Source organism: Dinoponera quadriceps, unplaced genomic scaffold (genome assembly GCF_001313825.1).
Source record: "Dinoponera quadriceps isolate SergipeBrazil2010 unplaced genomic scaffold, ASM131382v1 scaffold2952, whole genome shotgun sequence".
NCBI classification, from domain to species: Eukaryota; Metazoa; Arthropoda; class Insecta; order Hymenoptera; family Formicidae; genus Dinoponera; species Dinoponera quadriceps.
In genome coordinates this window covers 994,590-1,007,047 of record NW_014557517.1, presented here as the reverse complement: position 1 = coordinate 1,007,047, position 12,458 = coordinate 994,590, and the positions used below count along the sequence as shown (strand labels likewise).

The 12,458-nt window shown below is 44.6% G+C and overlaps 1 protein-coding gene across 11 annotated transcripts in view; it reads right to left on the bottom strand.

The window, feature by feature from the left end:
- Nucleotides 1-12,458, bottom strand: part of LOC106749258 (prominin-like protein) — a 44,021-nt gene that overhangs the window by 3,122 nt on the left and 28,441 nt on the right. The window contains exons 3-17 of one of the 11 annotated variants that reach the window (XM_014628529.1): nt 11,649-12,001; nt 11,317-11,438; nt 11,212-11,235; nt 10,464-10,472; nt 9,491-9,786; nt 9,243-9,392; nt 8,936-9,151; nt 6,347-6,902; nt 6,087-6,245; nt 5,627-5,748; nt 4,363-4,413; nt 3,217-3,254; nt 2,254-2,412; nt 1,277-1,334; nt 379-492 (exon numbers count right to left, since the gene is read on the bottom strand). In XM_014628529.1, coding sequence (XP_014484015.1) covers nt 379-492; nt 1,277-1,334; nt 2,254-2,412; nt 3,217-3,254; nt 4,363-4,413; nt 5,627-5,748; nt 6,087-6,245; nt 6,347-6,902; nt 8,936-9,151; nt 9,243-9,392; nt 9,491-9,786; nt 10,464-10,472; nt 11,212-11,235; nt 11,317-11,438; nt 11,649-12,001 — 2,427 coding nt within the window. Of the gene's footprint in view, nt 1-378; nt 493-1,276; nt 1,335-1,788; nt 1,879-2,253; nt 2,413-3,216; nt 3,255-4,362; nt 4,414-5,626; nt 5,749-6,086; nt 6,246-6,346; nt 6,903-8,935; nt 9,152-9,242; nt 9,393-9,490; nt 9,787-10,463; nt 10,473-11,211; nt 11,236-11,316; nt 11,439-11,648; nt 12,002-12,458 lie in introns of those variants that run through there. The other 10 variants (XM_014628536.1, XM_014628537.1, XM_014628530.1 and 7 more) reach the window with 10 other exon arrangements.

The window sequence follows — 12,458 nt, the reverse complement described above, 5'->3', positions numbered from 1 at the left end:
TCATCTGTGTCAGCGAAATGGAGCAAGTAACAGTTGAGACCGGCAGTGATTTTAAATCGTCGATTGATCCGAATTCGGTGAAAGTCATCCTTAATATAATTACTGATCATGCAAATTATATGTTATATGTAGGATGAGTGGCGATAACTGTCACCACCTTGAATATTTTCGAAACTATGAGAGTAAGGGAAAAATTTATCCAATAGAAATGAACACAGAAATCGATAATTCACAAAAAAAAAAAAAACAATTTAATAAAACTACTCGGAGAAAACAGCAAGAGCTTTTCAAAAGCAACGTCTTTTCAATGCTTCGGCGAACGACACAAGCTTTTAATATTCAGTGTCGATGAGATGAAAGGCGAAAGAGAATATTTACCCCGGTCCAGGATAGTAATAGGGCGGCGGTCGTTCATATTCGGTGCTTAACGGAGGCGGGGCCCCGGCGGCTGGTTGATACCTTGGCGGTCCACCGTTGGGGAAGTCCCAGTTTCTGCAATGACAGCGTTCGTGAGAGCTCGACAGGATTACGCATACCCGGTATCTGCGCGATACTCGTCTCCGGTCAAGGTTCATAGCACTCAAACAACTTCCTAGTGTGCTGTACCGATTCGCTTAACCCTTTCGCTGCCTGCGATTCGGTAAGCCCCCGAGAGGCTACAAACATCTCTTACGGTAGCGAAAGAGCTAAGCGCTCATCATCTATTACGGTCCTTTGCCACAGTAAAATGCCTTAGCGAACTAACATATGATACAGCAGCCGCCCAAGCGAAATGAAAGTAAGATCGGTTGGAGAAACACGGGCGCGTTCGGCGGTCGCAAAATATATATACGCTGTCGGGCGACACGCCGGAATGCGGGACATGCTTCTCCGCGGCGGAAAGTCGTGAGGTGTCTTCCAAGCGAAATCAACATCGCGCGTGAGCATCGCCCGACATGGAGGCTTTCATCGGCACCGACCGACTGTGTCCCCTCTCGCTGAGGTATCTCGGGTTTAACGACAAGCGTCTCCACCGACGGAGGAAGCTGAACTCGCTCGGACCCCTTGGCCTCGCGTGTTCTTCGCGTTTTCTTTTTTTTTCCTTTTCTCACTGTTCCCTTTTTTGTTCTTTTCAATTTTCTATTACCCTGCGCGCGCGGCCAAGCCTAGTTTCTCTTGCACAAAGCTCTCGCGCGACATGGCCAATCAAGGAACACAGCTCGAGTAACGTAACACGCAAGGAGAAGGAGAAACGGCGGTGTAAACACTCGGTGTAAACAATAGTCTTGCGACTTACGTGCAGAGGCGTATCGAGAGACGCGAGAGGTTGAGCCCCCCGCAGGGTTCCCACTCACCTGGAAAGAACCGGGAGAAAAATCCATGACCATCGGGGCTCACTCTGCGTACTGGACATGCGACATGATACTATATTCAACGGTCAGATCTCGGAACGTCTCGCCTGAATCTCAGAACCGGAGGTACGATCGGCGCGCGGTCGATCGGCGGAGGAGCTCAGAGGACGTCGCGCGTCCCGTGATCCTCCGGCCACCCCCGCTTCTCGCACGGACGCGCTCGATCGCTCCTCAGCTCGCGGAAAGAACGCAAGATCACATTCGATGAGTGGGAACCCTGCTCGTATCGGGCGAGAAGAGATTACGAGAGAAGAAGAGAGGTGTCATATTGACCGCCAGAGAGGCTCGGTATATATATATATATATATATATGTATGTATACTCAAACAAAGTGGAAGCGTTACGTTTCACAGAAAGCTGAATTTATGCTGATCGCTTGCTCCGTTTACAAACTTACTGCGACTCTAGTGATACGCTAAAGACTTTATTGTGAGGTTCTGTTTTGGAAGGGGCGGTATGTTCGTGGTTTCGCCACGATAGGGTGAAACTGTAAAGAAATAAGACGTGACCGATGAAACCGGTGCGCGAGCGAGAGAGAGAGAGAGAGAGAGAGAGAGAGAGAGAGAGAGAGAGAGGGGGGGAGGGAGAATTGCGCGTCGTTACGCATATGTAACGTCGCCGCAATGCGTCACGTTTCAAACGCTACAACGTCTCAGCGCGCCGCCGACTGTTCTATCGTGTCTTGTTGATCGATATGCATATACGTAACACGTGCGACACAGCACGAGCCGTTGAGCGTCGAATGAAGGAAACTGATCTCCTAGGTTTGCGTGTGACTCGACGTCCGTGAAGGTAGAAGAGGACAACGAGAAACAACGGACGATGAGAAGTGGAGGACGGGAAAGGACACTCCTCTACTCACTTAGGCGCCAGGTTGGAGTATCTTGAGTCATGATGTGACGTACTCTGGTGAGCGTCGGAAATCCTCTCGCGTTCACTATATCCTGCGGGACCGTCGTAACTCTCAACGTACGCCGTCGGATGATGCCTGCTGTGGGACACGTGCTTCTTGTCATGGACGCTGCAAGCAAAACGCGAGATTCTCTTAGAAGGGTCACAGTGCGACACCCGTGTGTGTCGCGGACGACGCGAGCACTCGTCATGCGAGTTAGAGAGACCAAATGTGTGTGCGTATGTGTATATGTGTGTTCATGTGCGTGTGTCGTAATCTAAAAGCTGCGGTGTGTCGGTTATCCTCGGAATCGGTGTTTCCCAGTATGTTGTTCCCTTGGAATTGATAAGGTTTTTGGAAAAAAAGAAAAGAGAGAGCGAAGGAGACGCGTCTGGCTGCGCGCCGTACTTTTGCATCGACGAGCGTCTCCTTCGCCTTCCTCGACAAGATACTCGGCGAATCGCGCTAATTGCGTCTCTCCACGGATTTACGCCGAGTATCGGGAAACATCATTTGGGAAACACTTTTCCGAGCAGCGTGTGTATTAAAACCCCGCAACTGCACGGGAACCCGCAGAATGATGAATTGCGCATCGGTGCCCGGCAGCAGATTGCAGTGTCACCGTAAGTCGTCGTTTTGCGCGGAAGAGGCGGATTGAATGCGACGGAATAAAGTCGGAGTGGGATTGATCGAGCCGAAGCAGCGTCCGGATCGGATTCCAGATTAAAGACCCGTTCGCTGACTCACTTCCATTCGCTTGGATTTACTCTATTAATTGGAGACTCTCTCCGGGAAGGAGACACTCGCCGTGTGTCTAATCATTATGCGAGTTCGGTATGCATGCAGCTTTAGGAACGAGGAACACTTTCTAGACGACTACAGCCGGTGCCGAGAGCGCTTGGTCTAAAAAAGCCGTCGTCTATCCGCACGTACATTTGTGTTTCTCTGTGTGTGTCTTTCCTAGCGGAGCTCTTAAACAGAAAATATTAATTAAGCCAAATTAGTGATGCGCTGTGTGGAGATCGAACAAGCGTGTGAAATGAACCTCGAAATGCTCAACTTAGTCCAACGCGCAACGTATCTTACGACAAGCGTGTCTACGCCAGCAGAGAGAGAGAGAGAGAGAGAGAAAGAGAGAGAGAGAGAGAGAGAGAGAGAGAAAGAGAGCGAGTTAAAATTAGTAACGTGGTGCGAGGTGCATGCAGTCGTCGACGAAAATCATGGTGTCCCGGGGAAAAATACACTCAATATGTCCGGGCAAGGGGAAACAATTGTGCAGAGATTACTTTCCGTCTTCCTAGCAACGCGCAGCGATCCTTTTCCGACTTTTCTCTTGCAGTGTTTTTTTGTTAAATAATTTAGTGTGATTCTGATTATAAAATATACAGGATACTTTGTAACTAAGGTATACAGTTTGAAACCGCTACTAAAAAAATACGCGGCTTACACGAGAAATTAAAAATAATTGATTTCATAATTTTTCAGACAGTAAATATATATTATTTGATTAATATGATTACATATGTGTATATGTATCTATCAGTTTATAAGAATTGCACACTTTGTCTGATATTTATTCTAAATTTTCTAGCGCTTAGCACAGCATTTTCCTTGTGGTCGGTGGCAGATGTTAACATCGCTTAAAGTATTTTATCGTATTCAGATTAATATGTAAATCTTGGGAAATCTGATTCGAATTCGAGCCGTATTTGAATCAAAGAGATTCGTGTCGACATGAAATTTTCAAATTCAACTTGACTTCGAACGTATTATCAAAAATTCGACCACTTTCAATCCTTTTAATTGGACAATGAAAAAGTAAAAGAAACGACACTCCAATCGTCAGTCTCGACCAACGCCGAAAATCGGAGCACTGCGCAACGAACTTTCTACAGGAGGGAGGAGCGAGAGAGAACGTTGTGCTGTTTTCGAGCAAGTTACACGGCATTCAGAGGTCCGGTGATAAATCAATTCGAGACATATATATACACATGCGTGTGTCACTCTCTCGGGAAGGTGGGGGGGGAGGTGGGAGAGCACATGCGAGAGCACATTGTGGTTTTGTTGTAGTATACTTACTGGGCGAGGGGTATGTTATCCCTGTCTGCGTACGCGTCATACAAATATTCACTGTAACGGAGCGTGTTAGCGGTTAGATTCCAACAACCATTCCACACATTAGACGGCTACTTTAAACATAATCTAAGCTACCGCGCGCGCCGGGCACACGACCGATCGGGTTCAAAGTGAGAGAGAAGAGATTTCACGTGATCTCCTGTCGCGTGGCTCGTTGTGCACAGCAAAGGGAGAACAAGACACACGGTCAACGGGATGTGTATCTCGAGAATCGACGCTTTACTTCTCGAAATCAAGAGTAAAATACTGTATTTTGCACGTTACGAAAAAAACGATTCCATCGGTGTGACTGAATTTTCCATTGCTTTTGCCATTGGTGGCCAGGCGAAAAACTTCACTTGTTTATTTATATTTTCTTTTTTTTCTTCTTCATCACGTGCAATACGGATCATTGAAGCGACAAAATAATTCCCCGTTGACTATATGTTAAAATCGCTGGTTAATAGCACACGTCACAAAGTAGAAAAGTGAAAAACTGAAAACAGGGTCATCGCAAGGATCATCACAGAATTTCTCCGTCTCAAACGGACGAGGTGTTTGGTGTGACGTGGATTTACGAGATCCTGGAGGCGGAGGTGCCAGGGGACTGATTCGAACCGGGAAATTCCAACCGAATTTCCCGGATCGAAGGTCCTCTTTGTAAACAAAAAAGAAACAAGGACATGCCGACTATCAAAAAAGATATTACAAAGCGCGAATAAGTACATGCCATGGTATATGGAAGCTCGAGAATGACTACGAGAGACGGGAAAATAAAAGACTTCCAACAGTTTCTACATGAAGGGTGCTCAGAGATTCGTTGTATACGTTGAGATTACGCAGAGAGAAAGGAAAGAAAGAGAGACAGATAGATAGATAGATAGATAGAGAGACAGTGAGTGAGTGATAGAAGAAAATCGTTTCTGAGTTTAACACGAGAATCGTCGCTAGGTCTCTTATATCTTATCGCCCTCTCTTAAAAATTGGCGATCGATCGTTCGTTTCACCTGTGGGAGGGGGATTGATCGGCAACTGAATAAGTAATTCGTGTATTCGCGTATTCGTTCGACAATGGATCTACTGGAGACACATTAGTACCTCAAATATCGTCATGCACCATATATATCGAGTCAAGAAACACGATGGAAAAAAACACGTCTCTCAGGTGTCATAGAATCGCGATTGTCGTATTTACGGGGGGTAGAGGGGGGAACAAGTGGAGACTTACGCTTCAACGAGGGGTCCCGGGTACGGATCCGACTTCTGGTAGAGGGCGCTCAGCTTCACGCAGAGCACTATGGTCGGTATGAATAGGATCAAGCACCAGCCGACGCTCGCCCAGAAGCCGTTCTGTATAAATGCAAATGGAAGCATGAATATTAATTCTTCGCGGGTCCCGCTTAATTTTGCGACGCGCCGCGCGATACTTCGGTTATCGTCCGACGCGAATTCGCTCGTCGACCGGGAAACTTCCACGACGCGGTCGGAGAATTTATAACGAGAAAGACAGAGAGAGAGAGAGAGAGAGAGAGAGAGAGAGAGAGAGGGGAAGAACTATAACGGACGAAAGTCCAACGTGGCGATAGGCAATTAATAACTCTCCGAGCGAACTCGTCGGAAATCGACGTGTGGATTTAAAGGCGGCGCATATTCTCGCCTTTCGATACGAAGTAGAACACGATACTCACGAACGGGTCCAGAACTTTATTGCAGCCCGCCACGAGAGTCGCGTTGTAAGCATTCGAAACGGGAGCGCACCTGCCGATCTCGTTCTTAGCCCTTTCGATCACATGGTCGAGGAATTTGTCCACCTGAAGTAGGAACGCGTTGCCAAACCTGGTCGCGAGCTGTCGACAGAATCAATCGCATCGGTTAATGATGTCCGGCCGTAATCTCTCTCTCTCTCTCTCTCTCGAGTCTGTAGGAAAGAAGGAAGGATAACACATACGTATTGAACGTATTCCGGGCCGTCTTTGTTGAGGAACTGCTGCGCCTTGGTGACCTCGTCCACCAGATCGTGAATGGCTTCCGCCATCGAGCTGTGGTTGAACTTGATGTTCTCCTGCAGCATCAGTGCGTTCGCGCTCAGTTGCTCGCTAAGCGTGGCCATCGGCATCACTAGGTCTCTGTGGTAATGCTCCAGGTCGTGGGCATTCTTCTCGAGACTGTCCCTGATGTCCTCCTGGCCGCTCGGCAACTTGGCGGAAACTTCGCGCAATTGCTTGGCGAGGTGCTCCAGATTGATGTTCGTGATGTTCTCGGCGAGCAACTCGGCGTATTGGTAGAACTTGATGTCGCTGAGACCGCTCTGCGCGAGGTCGTTCAACTTGGACCTCGCGCTGTCCTTTAAGATCACCACGCCCGGAGAGAGGCTGATCTTCCGTCGCAGCTGTTGGATCGTGTCGTTGATGTCGTAACGCCCGTTGTAACTACGCAGATCCTCCACGTTGTAGAGATTCTTCAGATTCAGCACGTTATAAAGCGTCTCGTTTTCATGGCACTTGCTGCAACGGGAGGAGGGATCAGGTGACAAGCGCACTCGCGTTTATTCGCGTCGATTCAACGTGAGACTGTCGTACTTTCTGATATTATCTTACAATATCAACGTCATATTTGGGCTGTTTCCAATTGTCTATAAGTGTGCGTTATTGATTATTCTCCAAGTTTTTTGGCGTGGACTCTTTACTCAAAATGAAAAATGGCAGTAACTCCGAACGACAGTAAAAGTACCGTCACTCAAAGTCGCGAGGTTGAATGTTCTCAAGCTTACGGCAGATTCTGAGCGAGTCAATTGGAATAAATATATTTATATGACAGTGAAGTATTAGGTTGGTGCATATGAAATGTCGGATTCTTAAGTGATTGTATAAAACTGTATATCTTTCTTCAAAAGCTGTTTATTCAATCAAAGTATGCTCCATTCGCTTCAATACACTTCTCCCAACGAGATTTTAAAGCGTAGATGCCTGTCTTAAAAAAATTTTGGTCTTTAGAATTAATAAACTCTGATATCGAGTTTTTTAGACTGTCTTCATTTTCATGGTGTTTGCCTCTTAAAAACAGCTCTAAATGCTTGAAAAAATGAAAATCGGTCGGCGAGAGATCCGGTGAATATGGTGGATGCTGCAAAACTTCATATTCCAGTTCGTTCAGTTTCGCAATTGTTTTGTGCGATGTGTGCGGCCGAGCGTTGTCATGGAGCAGTAGCGGGCCATGCCGATTCACAAGCGATGGGAGTACAATTTGGTGTCTCAATATCGTTGTATGGTCAACTTTCATCCTGATAGCAAGTTCCCTCGTGGATACGGCTGGATCCGCTTCCACTAGAGCCTTCAGGTCATCATTATTCACAGACGTTTTGGGTCTTCCGCGCGGCTCATTTTGCAGTGAAAAATCGCCAGTCCGAAATTTTTCGAACCAACGCTGCACTTTCCGATTGTTAACCGTATTCTCCCCAAACGCTTGGTTTATGTTGCGTGCAGCTTTTGCAGCACTATTACCAAGTTTGTACTCATATAAGAAAATGACGCGAATGTCGGCAGAATTCATATCGGTAATAAACTCAAAAGAAATAAAAAAGGGAAGACCTTCGAGAAAACCTATTTTGTTGAAATGAGTCTCTGGCAATGGACAATACGAGTATGAATGAGGTTATGCCAAATACAAAAGTATAACGAAAACAGGGAGGAAAACGTCCGCATGTAAAGAGAATGCGACATTTCATACGCACCAACCTAATACATCAGATTCATTCTTCAATTTCGAGTGAAAATACTCACTCGACGATTCAGAGCGGGGAATTCGATCTACATGAGTTAAAAGTCACTCGAATTCGAAGAACTCAGTAATTACTCTACTTCTCGAGGGATTTCCAAGAAATCTGGAGAATGTGTGATAAGATTAGTTATTTCCGTTTACGGAAACGTACCGCTTCCGTAGAAAGCACAGGAGAAAAAGATTTCTTTAGATTTAATACGAGTGTTTGCTTGCTTTGGATGTGTTCAATATAAACAATATAATTGCACGTCAAATGTCATTTTGTTTGAATGAAAATGTTGTTGCGCTAAAGTAAACCATTTTGTTTGATAAAAAGAAGATAATATTATTTTGAGGAAACATTTGCTTTTGTATAAAAAAATGTATTTCATTGTATATTAGATATTGTTCCACTGAATAGAAAGGAATTTTTAATATTTTTCTAACATAGTGTTACTTCTTTTAAATAATTTATTGTCTATGACAACCATTATTATAATGTTTGGGTGAAAATATAGAAGATATATGTTATTTAATATGATGAATGAGAGAGAAAAAGATATTTGTTGCTTGAGATATCAAACAATCCTGTTTGTTGAATCAAACATTTGTTTGTTCGCTTCATTCCAAGAGACAAATTTGTCTCGGATTTAGAGAAATTTGATTAATCCCAGAGAAATATCTTCTCCATGTGGGCTTCCTTGAAAATTCACTATGCTCAAGAGTTTACGAGAGAGAATGAGGGGGATATTTTCGAGTTAAGGCTTTTGTGTGTACTCACGTAACGATATAACTCATATTAATATCCGCTTTCTGATTGTTCGGGTAAAGTACCCGCTTGATCTGCACCAGCTCGTCGACCAGCTCGAACATTCTGTTGTCCTTCGGATTCTTCAGGGGCTCGCAGACACCGCGCTGAGCCATGACACCGGTCACCATGTGAACCACGGTTATAACCATCAACACGCTCGTCAGGAGAAAGATGATCCACACGGCCCTGCGATTAAACGTCGGCGGCAATAAAAACGACGATAGCGATCCGCTTTATCTTACACTGGCTGGTTTTCCGGGCAACTTTCGCAACCTACATCATGAGAAACCGTGCACCTGACCCTTTGTTACAGCAATCGTCCCCGTATCCGTCCGGTCGCTTTCCGCAAATGCCACAGAGGAGACCGCACGTCAAACACATCAAGACAGTCAGAAGAATACCGGATATACCCAGGCCGAGATAGTATCTAGAAAGGAATGCGTGTTCAAGGATCGTTAGTGCGAGTCCGCCTGTCGAAAAAAAGTTCATCCTAAAGAAAGTTCATCATCATCATTCGTCACGAACCTATAGGGCGAATACTGATCTATATTGTTCCGGGCGATGTCTAGATGCGGAATGTAAACTCTATCTATGTCGATATTCAGTCTGTCGATGAGGCTAGTCATGTTAGCGGCGATGGTCGCCAGGAAGTTACAAGCGCGTCGGATACTCGCGCTGACTACGGGGATCGTCTGATTCACGGCGTGCTGAATGTCCTTCTGGATCTTCAGGAACGACTCTCTACCTTGGCTCACCTCCGACACTATATTGCCCTCCATGAGCACAGTGATGTTGTGCAACGCGAACGTCACGTCCGGCAGCTGAAAAATTCACGTATCGTGCTTTTAATTGGTATTAAATAAGTGTTGCTCGTGGGCGGGATGAGGCTCAACACATGGATCAAGATCTCCCTCTAACGAATTCGACTATTTCGAGCTACTAAATGCAGTCTTCCGAGGTGTAACATGCCGGCTTCATCGAACTTCGTGAGAGTTATGACATTATGACGGTATATATCAAACGAAAAGATCGCAATGTACACATGTGTTAATATCTTGGAATAACGAGTAGCGGATCGATAAAAAAAAGTGCGATCAAATCCTGAGGATATCATGTATCAGAAAGAGTAAGAAAGAACACAAAGGAATGTTATGTGCATCTCCTCCAAACAAAACGCTAAATGTTCGTGCTTAGACAAAACAGTCTCTCTCGCGTAAATCCTCTTCGATCGTGTAAGTCTGTGTAAGATAAAGTCACTTATGCGTTCTCATCTTTCCACTATTTAACGAAAAGAGAAGGTGCTCAGGGAAGAACGATGTGCCCAGAAAGAAGTTTGTCTTAGTAGAATGATGTAACGTGTCGTATCATCTCGACGAACATTCCTACTCGTGCAAATTGTCTCGCAAAATTAATTATATGATGCAAATAATCATGTTCGTACGAAAACGTGTGTACACACAAGATAGGGGAATCACATGCCTCCGCTTATACAACTTACAGACTGAAGCTATTTGTGGCAAGCATGGAATCAAATGATTTTATACAATATCTCTCTTCGTACATTAATGTTCACGTGTGCCAGTAAATTGCCAGTAAAAATCAATGTTTCAGTATGTCCAAATTTATTAAAAAATTGCACTTGCACCGAGATGTATCATGCAGTATACCTTAATAATCTTTTCTCTTGAGATTCAGCGAATGAAAAGATATTTAAATGTCGATGACGTAAAAATCAAAACGAAAAGTCAATTCTAACTAGATAATATAATATTACTCGATAAATATAAATATATACTCATTAAAAAAAATTTGTGATAATATTAAAAATAAAAATTAATGATATTACATTTTATATATAATTATGTATAATATTATATATATAATTTTTTATATATATAATATATAAATTATATATATAATTAGTCATGAGTATAATTGTTCAGTAAGACTTGTGGCATTAGAAATTTATTCTAAGAAGCCTTACCTATAAGCAAACGAAAGCCAAGGCAAGCCTTGTACAAATCTACCGTTTCGATACATTTAAGCGTCAATCTTGTACTTGATGCATCTGGACCTCGATATAGTTCCTGATTCGAAAATAATGCGTGGAACGTTGTCGAGAACGTTCGTGATTCTCTCTTTCAACATTACTTCGCTATATCGAGGGCCGAGCGCATGTTTTTGTTAAAATTATTTGATATCTCGTTATATAGTAAAAAAGAGATTCCTTCACCGTAAAGTCATACCTTCGGGAAGTATCGGTCCATGTACTGCGTGTAAACAAGGAAAACGCTCGTCAAGTAACTGACTAAAGTAGTACTCGAGATAAGAAACAACTCGCCGCTACTTACCTTATCGAAGTCTACTTGGACCGACATTTGATTCACTTTGTAGTCGTGTAGAACCCGTTGGCACTTGTCTGTCGTGCAAGCAGCTAACGTGTGGAGAAGATTCTTCTTGACGCCACGGACAACTGAAGAGGCAAGTTGTTTTCTCAGACCGAATCTTAATGAAATTGTTCATATATCGAAGTAGAAATTCGGTTTAAGAACGATCAAGTAGCTCGACTCGGCTATTATTCTCCACGTTATCATAATGCGAGCTCAAAGAAAGTTGAATTCGTTTTGCCGGCCGTTCGACGACGAAGATAATCGCTTCAAGGGAGTTACACTCGAACGCTTACCGATGTCCAATTGACTGGCGTTTATCCGCAATTCCTGCGTTATCTTATTCATGAGTCTGAGATCCTCCCTGATCGACTCCAGGCCGGTAACTATGTCATTGAGATTCGTCAGGGAGACGGCGTGCGAATACTCCGCCAATTGCTCGGTGACGATCTTGCCGCTGGCCTGCAGGATATTGTTGAGCGTGACCTCGAGCTCCTCGCAGTTGGTCTTCAGCAAATTCTCGATCTCTTGCTTCGTGGAGCTCAAGTAAAGCTTCACGTCCTTCAGACTGCTCTTGGCGTTGTGCGGAAGCTCTTTCGTGCCCTCCTGCATGTACTCGTTGGTGACAAAGGCGCACACCACGCCGAAACTGCAATTATTAATTAAACATTATTAGCGTTATCCGCGCTGTTATACGAGATGGAGGAACGACGACGAGGCGACAATAGAACTTCATTGTTGGCCGCTTTTACACGAGGGATGTTGCCGTGTTTAACATTGTTTGATATCCCGCGATATTAATGCCACATCCGATTAAATTGCACGTACGGGATAATTAAATTTCGAGGAAGGACTGTGAAGTTAATTATCCATCCGTTGCGATGCGGCGCGCGAACACGAGCGTATTGATGCGTTCGTTAATCCTTTACGTACGGGAGAAGCGCGCATTCGAAATTCCCGGATTAATCGTAATTACGAGCGGAATTATTTTCTCGTTTACAATCGCTGATCGTGTAACGCGTCGAGCCCGGAGTTGAGGGAAATCGAGACGGGTGTGCACGCTCGCAGAAATTCATCAAATCGGCTGAGATTTCCGCCGCTGGAAA